At 38.2% G+C, this 13,179-nt stretch overlaps 1 protein-coding gene across 1 annotated transcript in view; it reads left to right on the top strand.

The window, feature by feature from the left end:
* The first annotated feature begins 6,889 nt into the window (after positions 1-6,889).
* LOC148873538 (guanosine nucleotide diphosphate dissociation inhibitor 2) overlaps positions 6,890-13,179 on the top strand; it is a 69,686-nt gene continuing 63,396 nt past the window's right edge. Inside the window, exons 1-4 of the mRNA XM_088962281.1 lie at positions 6,890-7,266; positions 10,890-10,952; positions 11,054-11,137; positions 11,263-11,370. Of these exons, the coding sequence (XP_088818407.1) occupies positions 7,180-7,266; positions 10,890-10,952; positions 11,054-11,137; positions 11,263-11,370 (342 nt within the window). The 5' untranslated portion in view covers positions 6,890-7,179. The remainder of the gene's footprint in view (positions 7,267-10,889; positions 10,953-11,053; positions 11,138-11,262; positions 11,371-13,179) is intronic.

A 13,179-nucleotide genomic window follows, 5' to 3' on the forward strand; every position in this document is an offset into this window, starting at 1 on the left:
TCCTTAGCTAGGATGACATTATCTGTGATACTCTTCCCTTGAATGAAGGTAGCCTGGTTTTCTTGGATTAGGTTTTGGAGAATTGCTTCATTCTATTGGCTAGGACCTTGGCTAGGATTTTGTACAGGACATTACTTAGGCTGATTGGTCTGAAATGTTTTGCTTTATTAGCACCTCTCTTCTTTTGTATGAAAACCAAATTGGTATGGTTTAATTTTTTTTTTTAATTCTCTTTGAGTGAAAGAAGCTTTGTATCATCCCTGTAATATCATCACCCACTAGTTCCCAGAAGTGGCAGTGAAACCATCAGGCCCAAGGGCTTTATAAGGATTCATTTGAAACAATGCTAGCTTGACTTCTTCTTTTAGGGGAGGTAATATAAGCTTTTGGCTTTCCTCTGTTGGTATTTGATTGAATTGGAGTGAGTTTAAGAGGTTTGGGTTGAAGTTCTCTTCTTGACCTGAAGTTTGAAGAAAATGTGTTTTGAAAAGGTTTGCAATGACTTCATGTTTAGAGGCCCATTTGTCTTGATTATCTTTCAGGCTTTCTATTGCTCCCCATCTCCTTCTGAATTTTGCTCTCTAGTGAAAGAATTTGGTGTTTTTGTCTCATTCTTTAAGCCATAATTCTCTAGACTTCATTCTCCAGAGTTGTTCCTTAGCTCAAAACCATTTATTGTATTGGCTTTCCAGTTCACTGAGCCTGCTGCTATCTCTTTGGCTTGACTGAGTTAACAAAATCTCTTGCTCCAGTTGTGTTAGGTTTTTTTGGATATCACCATAAGTGTTTTTGTTCCAGTTTTTGAGATGGTTTTTCAGGAGTTTTAGCCTTGTTGTTATTGAATGGGCTCTGGACCCATGCATTTGTTTATTTCAATGATTACTTACCAACTTTTCAAACCCCTTGTGATGTACCCACATTGGGAGAAAGTGGAACTATTTTTTCCTTTGGATTGGTTAGGGTTTGTATCTAGAAGGATTGGGGAGTGGTCTGAATTTATTGTCGGGAGGATAGTAAGTTTGGTGTCACAGAAATAGGTTAGCCATTCCATACTTGCAAGAACTCGGTCTAGTCTCTCTAACTCCTTTTTTTCCCTTATTGCTTGTTTGTCCAAGTGTAGTAAGGACCAGAGAAGACAAGGTCAAAAAGGGCAAATGTCAATTAAATTTTGTAGATGCTGAGAGGGTCTTGATCTATTACTAGGTCTATTATAATCCTCCCAATGCACTAAATCATTTAGATCTCCCATTAGGAGCCATGGGATTCCTTTCAAATAGAACTTTGTGGTTTCAAAGTGTTGCCAAAATTCATCTCTATCTCCCCGGCTAGGTTTCCCATAAAGAAGAACAATGTTCCGAGGTTCTAAGAACTCTGTGAGGTTTCCTTGTAGCTCTACTAGCCTTTGAGAACTATCATTGACTATAATGTTTAAATTATCCTTCCATGCACAAAGGAGACCCCCACTCATTCCTATTGATTTGACAGTTTTGGAGTTGAAGTAGCTAAGGGACTTTGCAAGAATTGAGGCTTCTGGCTCAGACATTTTGGTTTATGAGAGGAACAAAATGTTTGGAGTTTTTGTTTTACACCATCTTCTTATTGTTCTTTGGATTTCTCTACCCTTCCCCCCCCCCCCCCTTATGTTCCAAGCAAGAATTTTCATTTCCGAGTTATAGTTTTGCAAATAAAACGAAGGATGGACTAGTGGCATATAACTCAAATAAGAAAAATACACATTTATTTGAATGAGAATAATGTAGACTAGAGAATATAAATGGGTGAATACCTGAACCACTAAAGCTGTTAAAGATATTGACCTCTGTTGTTGTTCCTTCCAGACATAGTCCTAGGCATCTATCCATGAAGAGTCTTCCAAGCACGATAGGCTTTCCAAGTTTCTATCCACAAGGTCGAGATCTTGATCCTTCTGGATCAATGTATTTTAACATACAAAGTTTGATTATGGGATACTAGAGCTTGAGAGAGAGTTAGCTTCAGATTGTTGGGTGCGGGGGTTGCTCAAGGTTCACATTTCTTGGATCCACTTTCTCAAAGAAGCCACTGATTGGCGCCTGATTAGTTATTTGAGAGAGGGGCCGAGATTTGCTGATAAGTTTGACATCGCTTGTGAATCCAAGTGATCTTTTAGTGAAGATTGATGTCTAAATGGTCTTCCTCTTCTCCTTAAACCGGTTGAAGGATTAATTATGCCATATTCGCCTATCATCGTCAAGTATATTTGATACTAGCCTTCCTTGGGAAGTGAGACCATATTAATCATTTTGATTTTTTCTTCTGCTTTGGGAGTTGGGCTTGCGATAAATAGGCTCCACTTCAGTTTCTTCTGAGTTGAGGTGTTGCCTGACTCGGTTCTCTTCCTCTTAGATGACTCACTTGACTTGCCTTGACTCGTCTTTGCAACTTTCTCTTTCGCCTTGCTGATGCTTCTCGTTGGTGGTTATGAGCTGTCCGTTTGTCGTTGTCACTTCTCACCCATTTCATCTTTGGAGTCTTCCTCTAAGCTTTGGTCCCCTCTAAAGATTTGGAGTTGCTTGCATGCCTCTCCATTTTCTTGGGATTTCTTTTGGGTTGGAAAACTGAACAGTTTTCCTGGTCTGTACTCCGCTCTCAACCACTCTCCTGGCTCATCTAATTTCCTTTCTTCAAGCTCCGCTAAGATTGTATTGAGTGGGACAGCTTTGGGAATGAGCTTGCATTTCTTCCAGTTATGTCCAACGAGCCCACAATAGTGATAAAGCTTAGTGAGATTTTCATAGGCAAATATGATTCATACTAGGTTATTGTTGTTTTCAGAAAGAAACCTCGTGATAATGGTTTCCTTAGATCAACTTATATGTGGAATCTTACTATGTTTCCTCTTGTTGGCTTCCCTAGCTCAATTTCAATATTGTCTTCGAGGACTCTACCTGCAGCCGAAGCAAAAACTTTACAATTTTGATTGAAGATATAATGCCTCGAAATAGTGAACATTTGAATCCAGACCTTTTGATGCCACATCTTGATTTTCTCTGTCATCATTCCATCTTGCCAAATCGCCATCAGCATCCAGCTACCTCTAATGAACTAGGGACCACCATTTAAAACCTTCTGCATGTCATCTTCTTCTTTAAAGATAAAGACCTATCCACCACTATCATCATGACCAACTTCAACATGACGAGAGGGGTTCCGTGCATGCTTAATGAATGCATGGATATTCTCCAAAGTCACTTTAATACGTGGGAAGTTTCTTCCCCTCAATGTCTTCTTTACTACTTCAAAGCTTCCTACACTAGCTCCACATTTATTTCTAGATGGGGACCGACCAGTGTTGCATGCTTTTCAAACTCTAGACCCAATTCCTCGACCTATTGAGCAAAGCCTAGAAAGCCTGTCGTGCCACTGACCTCTTCAGTGTTTGTTATTGTTTCAGCCATTTTGAGTAGAGGAAGTCTCTAAAACTTACAGCAGTAGAGGGCTTGGGGTTTTAGTGGATAACCATTTAGGGTTGAGAGAGGTAAACAAAGATTTCAGGAGGTTTTTGGATCAGCATGTTGTATGCGGGAAAGAGAGTTATTGGGGGGATGGAGAGTTGTGTGCGGGAAAGACAATTGATTGATATATGACATATGTGATACATAAGAGAGAAGATGATGAATGTACCTGATCACCAAGGTTGGACAACACTTTGAATCCTATGCTGGGATTTCCCAACCAAACACCTGTATGTTTTCTTTGATCATATCAGGGTTGCTTGATTTGGGGATGACCTTGTTCCTCTTTGCAACCCCCATTTCACTAACATTTGGCTTGAGCTATTGTTCAGTTTCTTTGCTATTTTATTAACTATTGGGTCATGAATCAGATTCTCTCCCCCTTCAGATGACCCCAAGGAAGAATAAGCCTGCACATACAGTACTGTTCCATTTAAGTTTCTACTTGAGCCATGAGAGAGAGAGAGAGAGAGAGATGAGGCTCTTTTATCATTTCTACATGCCACAGATCATCTTGCATGCTCCACTTAAAAGTTTCTACTTACACTAATCCATATAGCAGGATTTATAAGGACAAATGTTAAACGTCAATTCTATATAACTAATAACCATCCTACTGTAGTCCACAATCCAAGAAGAGATCAATCTTGTAGTGACATGGATGTCATTCTTCTTGCACGCATCTAGCATCTTATCATTCCTCCATCCAGGATGCATCTCCATCTGACAAAAATAATAATTGCACCTTACATGAGTGGAGCCCAATAGATCTAGACACAACTACACCTTACATAGATTAAACTTTTTTTGTTGGTATCACATAGTACACCAGTGGGAACTTAGGTGAAAAGTAGAGCAAGATGTACACGAGGCCCACTAGCCACCTTATAGTGTATACAATATAGAGTTGGGATCACCTCCCAAGAAAAAACTCTCCTAACATGGTTCGAACATGATCTTTGTATGCACATCTCATACATGATAACACCTTAAAATTCTTTTTTTTTTTATTGGTATATCTGAACTCATAGATGTGTGGGCTAAGATCGATTGGCACCTCACAGAGGGCGCCCCATAAATGCCCCACATGCACATCTCACGGTGTATTGGGAAGATCTCCCTTACTTGTCATGGGGAGGTGTTCTCAACACATAGGTGGGAGGTGTTTGTGGGGTGCTAATCTGATCTCATGTGGGTTTGATTCCACACCTCCACCACGAGAGGGATGCATTGCAAGTTGGTGACCAATTCGATTGTTGATCACTTGGCATACAAACTGACTTCTTTGGTTATTTTGTTGTTGTCAAAGGCATAGTGCAGAGTCACTTCTTGGATCCGATGCACTATCATCTCTTTAGATTCTCAGTGCGTTTCTGAATCGAGTTCCTAATGGTTCTTGCTTTTCTCATTTACATTTTACGGTTTTAGTGTGGTGATGGATATGATGGAGGTTTGGTCGGATATAGGTCAACATGTGATGCCATAATTATATAATAAAAACTTAAAACATATATGAAAATATAAATATAAAAAACATAAAAATTGTCTATAAAATTTGTATACATCTCTAATATTATATATTTATATCAAACAAAAATAAATATGATAAATAAGAATGTTTTTTATTAATAATGAAAATGAGATATCAAATCTAAATCTACTAGCACACCATATCATTTTTAAATGGTTCTAATAAGAATATTGAAATTATTAATGTTATCTGAAATTGCCATGTACATATTTACTAGTCACAGAAAAAGCTTGGATATTCGGTAAAAACAACTTGGGTTGTTTCGGAGTTTCATATACATGACACTTTATCATGGCCGTGGGGTAAAAGGAGTAATTGCAATCAATACTCTTTTTAATTAAAAAATACGAATAAAGGATTAAGTGGGGTAATATGTCATGTGCTTAGCAAGCATTTCTAACAAGCCACATTACTAAACACCTCTCAAGTTAACTCGTTCGTAAGGCAAAACAGTGGCATTTCCTAAGATGCATTTTCTCAGAAAAATGGTGTTGCATAGGTATGATATTTTTCCATTAAATGTTTTTTTTTTTCCAAGTTTTCTATTTGGTACCATTGTTGTTGCTGCCACAGGCATTTTTCAATACCATGTCAACATATTGTTGCTAGCAATAATAGAAAAAAAAAAAAGAAAACATTAAAAAGGGCATTTTCTAAGATCACACCTTTCTTGAATAGAAATTGCAACTGGGCAGGGTAGGGCCGGGTTTTGCATGCCCCGTACTCGACCCCAAATTTAAATTCCTTGCCTTGTCCCCGCCTCGAACCCCAATGGAGCTAAAAATCTTAACCCCATCCCCATCCTTGCAGGGAACATGGATCCCTGACTTTGCCTCACTTGCCCCGATGTCAGGGCGGGGTGAACAAATACCGCCTCCGGTCCCAGAGTTTCGGGGTTTCCCGAACCCACCCTGAACCTGATTAGTGGTTTAAAAACCCACCCTAGTTGGGGTGGGGGGCCCACAGGGGATAAGTGAAATTTCCATCTCTATTCCTGATTTTCAAGATGTGGTATGAAAAAAAGGTATTTCAGAAAACAACTAATCAAACATAGTGTTTTCTAAAAAAACGGATTTCAAATGTAGCATTGATGTGGCTCCGTTTTTTGAAAAAAACATCCTTCATAAACCCAGGTGCAAATCTAACCTTGTGCATGACACATTAGCATGGGCGTGGGGCAAAAAGGAATAACTGCAATCGATATTCTTTTAGGTTATGTTTGGTTTGAAGGGAAAAGTAGGGAAAGGAAGGAAACCTACACAAGGCTTGTAAAGGTTTCTCTTCCTTTCTCTACTTTTCCTTCAGACCAAATACAGCCTTAGTTTAAGAAAAAAGACAAATAAAGAATTAAGTGGGGTAATGTATCATGTGCACCGAGAAAACTTTTCTCAGACCCTAGATCACCCTATCAAAGTACTGAACACATCCCATATTAACTCATTTATAAAGAATTCCGGTCTGAACCATGGACAACCCGGTGCAAATTTGGCAATCACCCTTCTGCAAATGTAATCATATGCATGAATCATGATACATTAACATTTGCGTGGGGCAAAGGTGTAATTGCAATTAATAAAGAGGACAAATAAAAAATTAAGTGGGGTAACGTATCGTTACAGTTCAACCACCCCGGATCATCGGATTGCTAACGATTAACAAAGTCAAAGATTTTTTAAAAAGATTCTGGTTCAGGGGTGAAATAGAACCATTTGATTGGACGTTTTCAAGTTAAATGGTCCGATCTGAACCGTCGACAACCCAGGTGCAAATCATCACTCATTCGATTCGATCAAAACTCCCCGGTTTGGGAGTTAGGAATCCAAATGATGAGAAAAATAAAAAAAATGTTACTCAGGACCATTATGGGATAATGTACAAAACTTGGGGTATTTTTGGCAAATAGATATGAGATTCTTTGCCTTCGTCAAACAAGCAAACATCTACTCCATTACTCCATTACTGCTTAATCTTCGCTCTTGCTGATTTTTTGTCTTAACACTTTTTTAATTCTCTCTCTCTCTCTCTCTCTCTCTCTCTCTCTATATCTATATATATATATATATATTGACAGGTCACAGAACCACCTCATTTTCTTCTTTATTTGCAGCAACCTATCTCGATCTCGATTCTGTTCATAGATCTGTTTCTATCGCCATGGATGAAGAGTACGATGTGATAGTGCTTGGAACGGGGCTCAAAGAATGCATCCTCAGTGGTCTTCTTTCTGTTGACGGCCTCAAGGTTTTGCTTTTGCTCTTTTGTTTTCTTTGCTCATCTCGAGTATGTTATGTGTATTAGTAGCAACTTCAAACAAGAGTTAGTGCACTGAATATTGACTATTCTTCGTCATTTTTAAAGTGGCTGTCCTGATATTTTGGCTCTTGATTGCTTCTGATTTCAATATCCTAGTCTCATAGTAAAAAAAATTTCTTCATTTAATACTCATTTAATACTGGATAGTATTTCTGTAATATCTACTGCTTTGTTTATCAATTGAGAGAAGGATCTCCAAGCAAGTACGAATATCTTGTAGTCAAGTTATTTTTCTTGAATGAGTCAACTCCCGTTTCCCAATAGATTAAGTTGTAATTTAGGCAATTTTGCATCGAATCTGTTTTTTAGTTTTGTTGTTTTGGGTGTTCCGGGTGCAATTCGCTAGTTTCATCTGTTAGAGTTCCATATTGTGAAATATCCATTCGCGTTAACTTCTTTAGCGTGGAGTCTTAGTGGGTTTCTCGACGACAGGCTTGATTTTGATTATATTTTTTGTTTACAGTAGCACTGCATCTAATATTTCATGGAAAATGTTTCTTTTCTTCCGGAAATACTTAAAGTAATAAGCGAATGTTAAGTGGCATCTACATTTCAATAAGAGAATGTATAACCTACCTTGTGGGGCATGTGGATGTTGGACACGGATATTTGTCAGAGAAATCTCTTATGTATACAAAGCTAGAAATAGAAACACTTTGAGATTATGCATTTGATATATATCTATATCTATATATCAGTTAATAGAACTAAAATCTATATAGAGAAATCTCTTATGTATACAAAGCTAGAAATAGAAACACTTTGAGATTATGCATTTGATATATATCTATATCTATATATATATATATATATATATATCAGTTAATACTTAATAGAACTAAAATCTATATAGAGAAATCTCTTATGTATACAAAGCTAGAAATAGAAACACTTTGAGATTATGCATTTGATATATATCTATGTCTATATCTATATCTATATCTATATCTATATCTATATATATATATATATATATATATATATATATATAGGGATGAGAGATTCATCGTATGGATGGCCGAACCTTGTAGGAAGGTTGGGCAAAATTTCAAAAATTTCTCTTTCTCTCATATGGGAATCGCATTCCCTATTTTAGAAAACTGCATTTTCAAGGATCAATCTTGAAATAAGCCGGACCAGATCTGAAACCAAAAGGGAGGAGAGGGATATACCTGATACGGAATAATAGCAACTCCAATTGAAGGTGTTCACGCCTAAGGAGAAAACAAAAAACTGCTTCCATTGAAGATAACACAGTGAGAGGTGAAGTAGAATTAGCAGGACGGCTCTTCAGCAAGAACCGAATTCTTTAGCAAGAATGTGGTAGAGGGCTGGTGAGCACGACTTCAAATTGCCTCTTCTGCCAAGAAGCAATATCAAGAACAATTCTTGATCACTCCTACAAGTGGAGATCGAACTGGGTAGGGGCGACAAGAACAGGGGAGAACTCTGTAGACTGCTGTAATGTCTGTTGTGTGTTTTGCATGTCCGCCCTGCTCTCTTATTTATAGCCTTAAAGAGACAACCTCCTAATCGAATTAGGAGTTTCCTAATCCAAACCTTTATTTGGATCTGAACTCTTTAAGTGATAAGGATAATCCCTTATTTTATTTGTAGTTTAAGATCAGTTTGATTTTAATCAAATTAGGAGTTTCTTGATTTGGATTTGGATCTAGACTCTTTAAGTGGATAAGACTTATCCTCTTATCCTTGTCTGCTAATCCAAACCCAAATTTGTCCTTATTTAATTAATCTAATTAACCCAGTTCGAATTGGGTTTTAAGCCCATTAAGTTTATGTGCTCACTTAACCTTTTTACCTACTGCCAGTTGGCTTTCCTTGTATGGCGTGGGACCCAAACATTGATCTACACATCAGTCACATGGGTTCAACCCAACATTTGTTACAAGGCCTGGCCGAATTCACTGTAGGAGATAGTGAACCCTTGAGTCCATCACCATGGACTCTTAATGGGCCCAACATTTACATTAAATGGTCCTTGGGTCCAACCACTTTATAAAACCCAAGGACTGTGGGCCGATGCTAGATTAGCCCATTAGGCATTACCCTTAATGATTTTACACTTAACCTCTCAACCCATAATGATCAAACACTACCCGACAAGAGATGACCTCTCCCTCGGCTGCAAGGAACAGTGTTGCACTCTCTACTCACATGGATCTCGGGAATTAAAACCTTTTGCAAACATTTTGAAACCATAATATATATATATATATATATATATATATATATATATATATATCTTTATATAAATATATTTTGTAAAACAAATTTCAACGGTTGAAATCAACTGTTGGCAGTTTAGGTTTTCATCAGAGAGAGTGCATTCCCGATCATTCACTTTGTCCGACAAAGGGGATGATCCTGTCACTATGATCACCCACTCAGATGAATTCTTGGACTGTCCCAACATACCCAGGTTTTGACCCTTACTAAGGACTGGCCCAATCCGACACCCAGTGCAGTGCCATAATCAAGTCTAGGGGTCGGGTGTAACACTCCAGTTTTGTCCATCTATCTCCAAGGTCCAGGGCAATACTGAAATTTCGGTCCGGTTCAGGGTTTCAAGAAAAACCCACATTGCATGTACCTCAGGTTTCACTCTGGCAGTTGAGACAAGCCACCCCAACCAACTTGGCGGCACATCAATGTCAGCCTTGGCAGGATAAATCTCCTCAGATCTATCCAACGGCTGTGAAGATTCTAAGCTAACACGAGTCTCATGAGTGTCTAGTTTAAGGGTATTGCACATAAACACACCACAATGACATAAATCAATTATGTACTTTATTCATTTACAATAAATGTCAAAAGGTACATCAATCTGATTGGAGCTAAGGGCATGACTCTCCATCATATCTCTATCCATGCTTCAATAAGTGCCTGGAATTGTCTCCTTTTGCTTTATGATTGCTTTATTTATCCTTAGAATGTGTTGGGTTTATTCATGATTTAGTGCAGGAGTGAGACACAACTATTATAATCTTTAATATTTTCAATTTAAAATAACTGCACATTTTTTTATTACATGAATATATGATAATGCGATATTTGCGATATTCATGTTGTGTATGCATTTCAATTTTCATTTTTCTGATAGATAACTAAACTATTCTTGCATTTTCTATCAACATTTAATTTTTATTTTAATTTTGGATAAGTACAACATTTAGCATTCGAGGGGCCATTACTTGGTGTAATGGTAAAATCTCAGGCTACCCAATGTGAGAATGTGGCATTGATTCTGAGAGTGGCCACTTTGTGCAAAAAAATGCCAAAGGTTAGGGCCGTATCCGGTCCACCCCTCCCAAGACCGCAGATGGATGGGATCAACATTGGGTAATGGCCGCTTTTTTACAGCATTCAGCATTTTGTGCCCCTTGGTTTCTTTCACATGAGATGGTATTACATTCATTCATGCCATGCCATCTGTCTTATTGCTATTATTTATGTTGTATTTATTATCTTGTTCTTTGGTGGATACATCGGCATTTTCTTGTTTAACTCATTGTCTGTATTTTATGAGCCAGGTCTTGCATATGGACAGGAATGACTATTATGGAGGAGAGTCAACTTCCCTGAATCTCATTCAGGTTTTAATCTTTGTGCTGTCAAATGCAAATCCTAATGCCAGATTCAGGGAAATATTTTAAACTATCTATTTATATTAACTTTTTTAAGCATCATTTTTCAGCTCTGGAAAAGGTTTAGGGGAAATGATAAGCCTCCAGCACATTTTGGCTCCAGCAGGGATTACAATGTGGACATGATTCCAAAGGTTTTTCTTTTTCTTTCCACTGATTCCTGGAACTTCTTTAATTAAGTTATAGTTTCTTAAACTACATTTGAATATTGGGTTCGGCAATTTACTAATATCTTATTGGATAATGTTTGCTTGACTAGTTCATGATGGCAAATGGTACTCTGGTGCGTGTCCTTATTCATACAAATGTTACAAAATATCTGTACTTTAAGGCTGTGGATGGAAGCTATGTCTTTAACAAGGGAAAAGTGAGTCCTTTTCCCACCTGTCAGCTATGTTTTCAATTTCTTAAAAATCTATACAAACTATAACTACCTTTCTATGGAAACTTGTGGTTAAGCGCATTCATATACCTATAAAATTAGTGTGCTGAAGTTGGATTAAGATGGCTTGTACATAGGAACCATTTTGCAGTGGGTCAGCATGGACAAGATATATGTTGAATATGCTGCATAAATACTCTTTTACTGGTTTCCTATACCTGAACTAAGCAAAGATAGTGTATGGCGAATAGTATTGATGTGGCATTTAAACATGTTTTTGATAGATAACAGAAACTTTTATTAATAAAGAGATTAAAAAGGAGGATACAACAGGAAACCCTCCCTGAAAGTTTACTTCGTATTACAAAGCTGCCCAGAAAAGAATAGCTCTTCCCACCCCTTGCTTAGCCAAAGAGTCTGCCAAGGAATTGGCACACCCTTTAGTCCACTGAAAAACTGAACTTCCATGTTTTGAGTCAGATGTTTAATTTCCTTTTTTTCATCCAAGTATTTCCACAAACTGAATTCTTCCTTCTGCAGCCACCTAATAACCAGGCTAGTGTCACCTTCCACCACCAGTTTTCTGATATTCAGCTGCTGTGCTTTTTTAATCCCTTCCAAGACTGCCAGTATTTCAGCCCTCAGAGAATCCCCCCATCCAATAGGCCCCGAATACATGGCAATAATTTGACCTTCTTCATCCCTGAAAGCTCCACCTATACCTGAAGGACCTGGGTTTCCTTCGCTGCTTCCATCAAAGTTCAATTTAGTGTAATCCAAGGGTGGAGGAGCCCAAACTGGAGAAGGGGTAGTTTTCAAGGGAGCTAGCCAAGCCACTTCTTTCCAGTTCTTAATGATATCCTGCTGTGTAATCTTCTAAAAGCTTCAAGGTCTTAACCCAATGAGCCACCCTAACAGAAATTACTTCAATGATAGCTTCCTTATTTCTTTCTTTCTCAAGGAAGACTCTTTGATTTCTTTCCTCCCACATTGTCCAACATAATGCTGCTCTTACACATCTCCACAGAAATTTACTTCTCTTTTTTAACCCTCTCACTAACGTAATGTTAAACAAGCTCTGCACACTTGGAGGAGAGGACCACCTGCAACCAAAGAAAGAAAAAAACCAGCACCAGATTTTTGATACAAAAGGATAGGAAACCATTAAGTGATAACATCTCTCACCATTCTCCTTACATAGGATGCACCAGTGTGGGGACAAACACCAATTTGGCCGTTTCCTTTGAAGTAAGTCGCAAGTGTTAAACTTTCCTAAGAATGCTTCCTAGCAGAAGGCACCCACTTTGGGAGGAATTGGTCTATCCTAAATTTCCAAGACCAGGAAAGGGTGTCCGAAAACCGGTTGGGATTGGGCTAACTCTTTGAAAAAGGAAGAGCAAGTAAAGACACCTGAGGGGGAAGGAACCCAAATCCTATTATCCCTTCTAGAGGGATCTATAACCACCTCATCTAGGATCTTAAGCAAATCAGAAATGGTGTTCAACTCGGCTCGGAATCTCTAAGAGCCCTTCTAAAACCCAGGTTCCAATAAGGACCAGACAAAGTAGGGGATAGAAAGGTGGAAACAGGCTCATTTTTAAAACTCGAGAGGGAACAAAGCTGGAAATTTCTCTTTTAAATTCCTACCCAAGTATGTTCCCAAAATTTCACAGAATTATCAGAATAAACATCATACCTGATGAGTGGAAGGAATGAGGGTAAAATAGTATGGATTGATTTCCAAGGGGAAGCTCTTGTAGCCCTAGATGAGACTCCTGCATCCCAACCGTCCAC

The sequence above is a fragment of the Nelumbo lutea genome, chromosome 1, assembly GCF_056320005.1.
Source record: "Nelumbo lutea isolate HS-2025 chromosome 1, American lotus-T2T, whole genome shotgun sequence".
NCBI lineage: Eukaryota > Viridiplantae > Streptophyta > Magnoliopsida > Proteales > Nelumbonaceae > Nelumbo > Nelumbo lutea.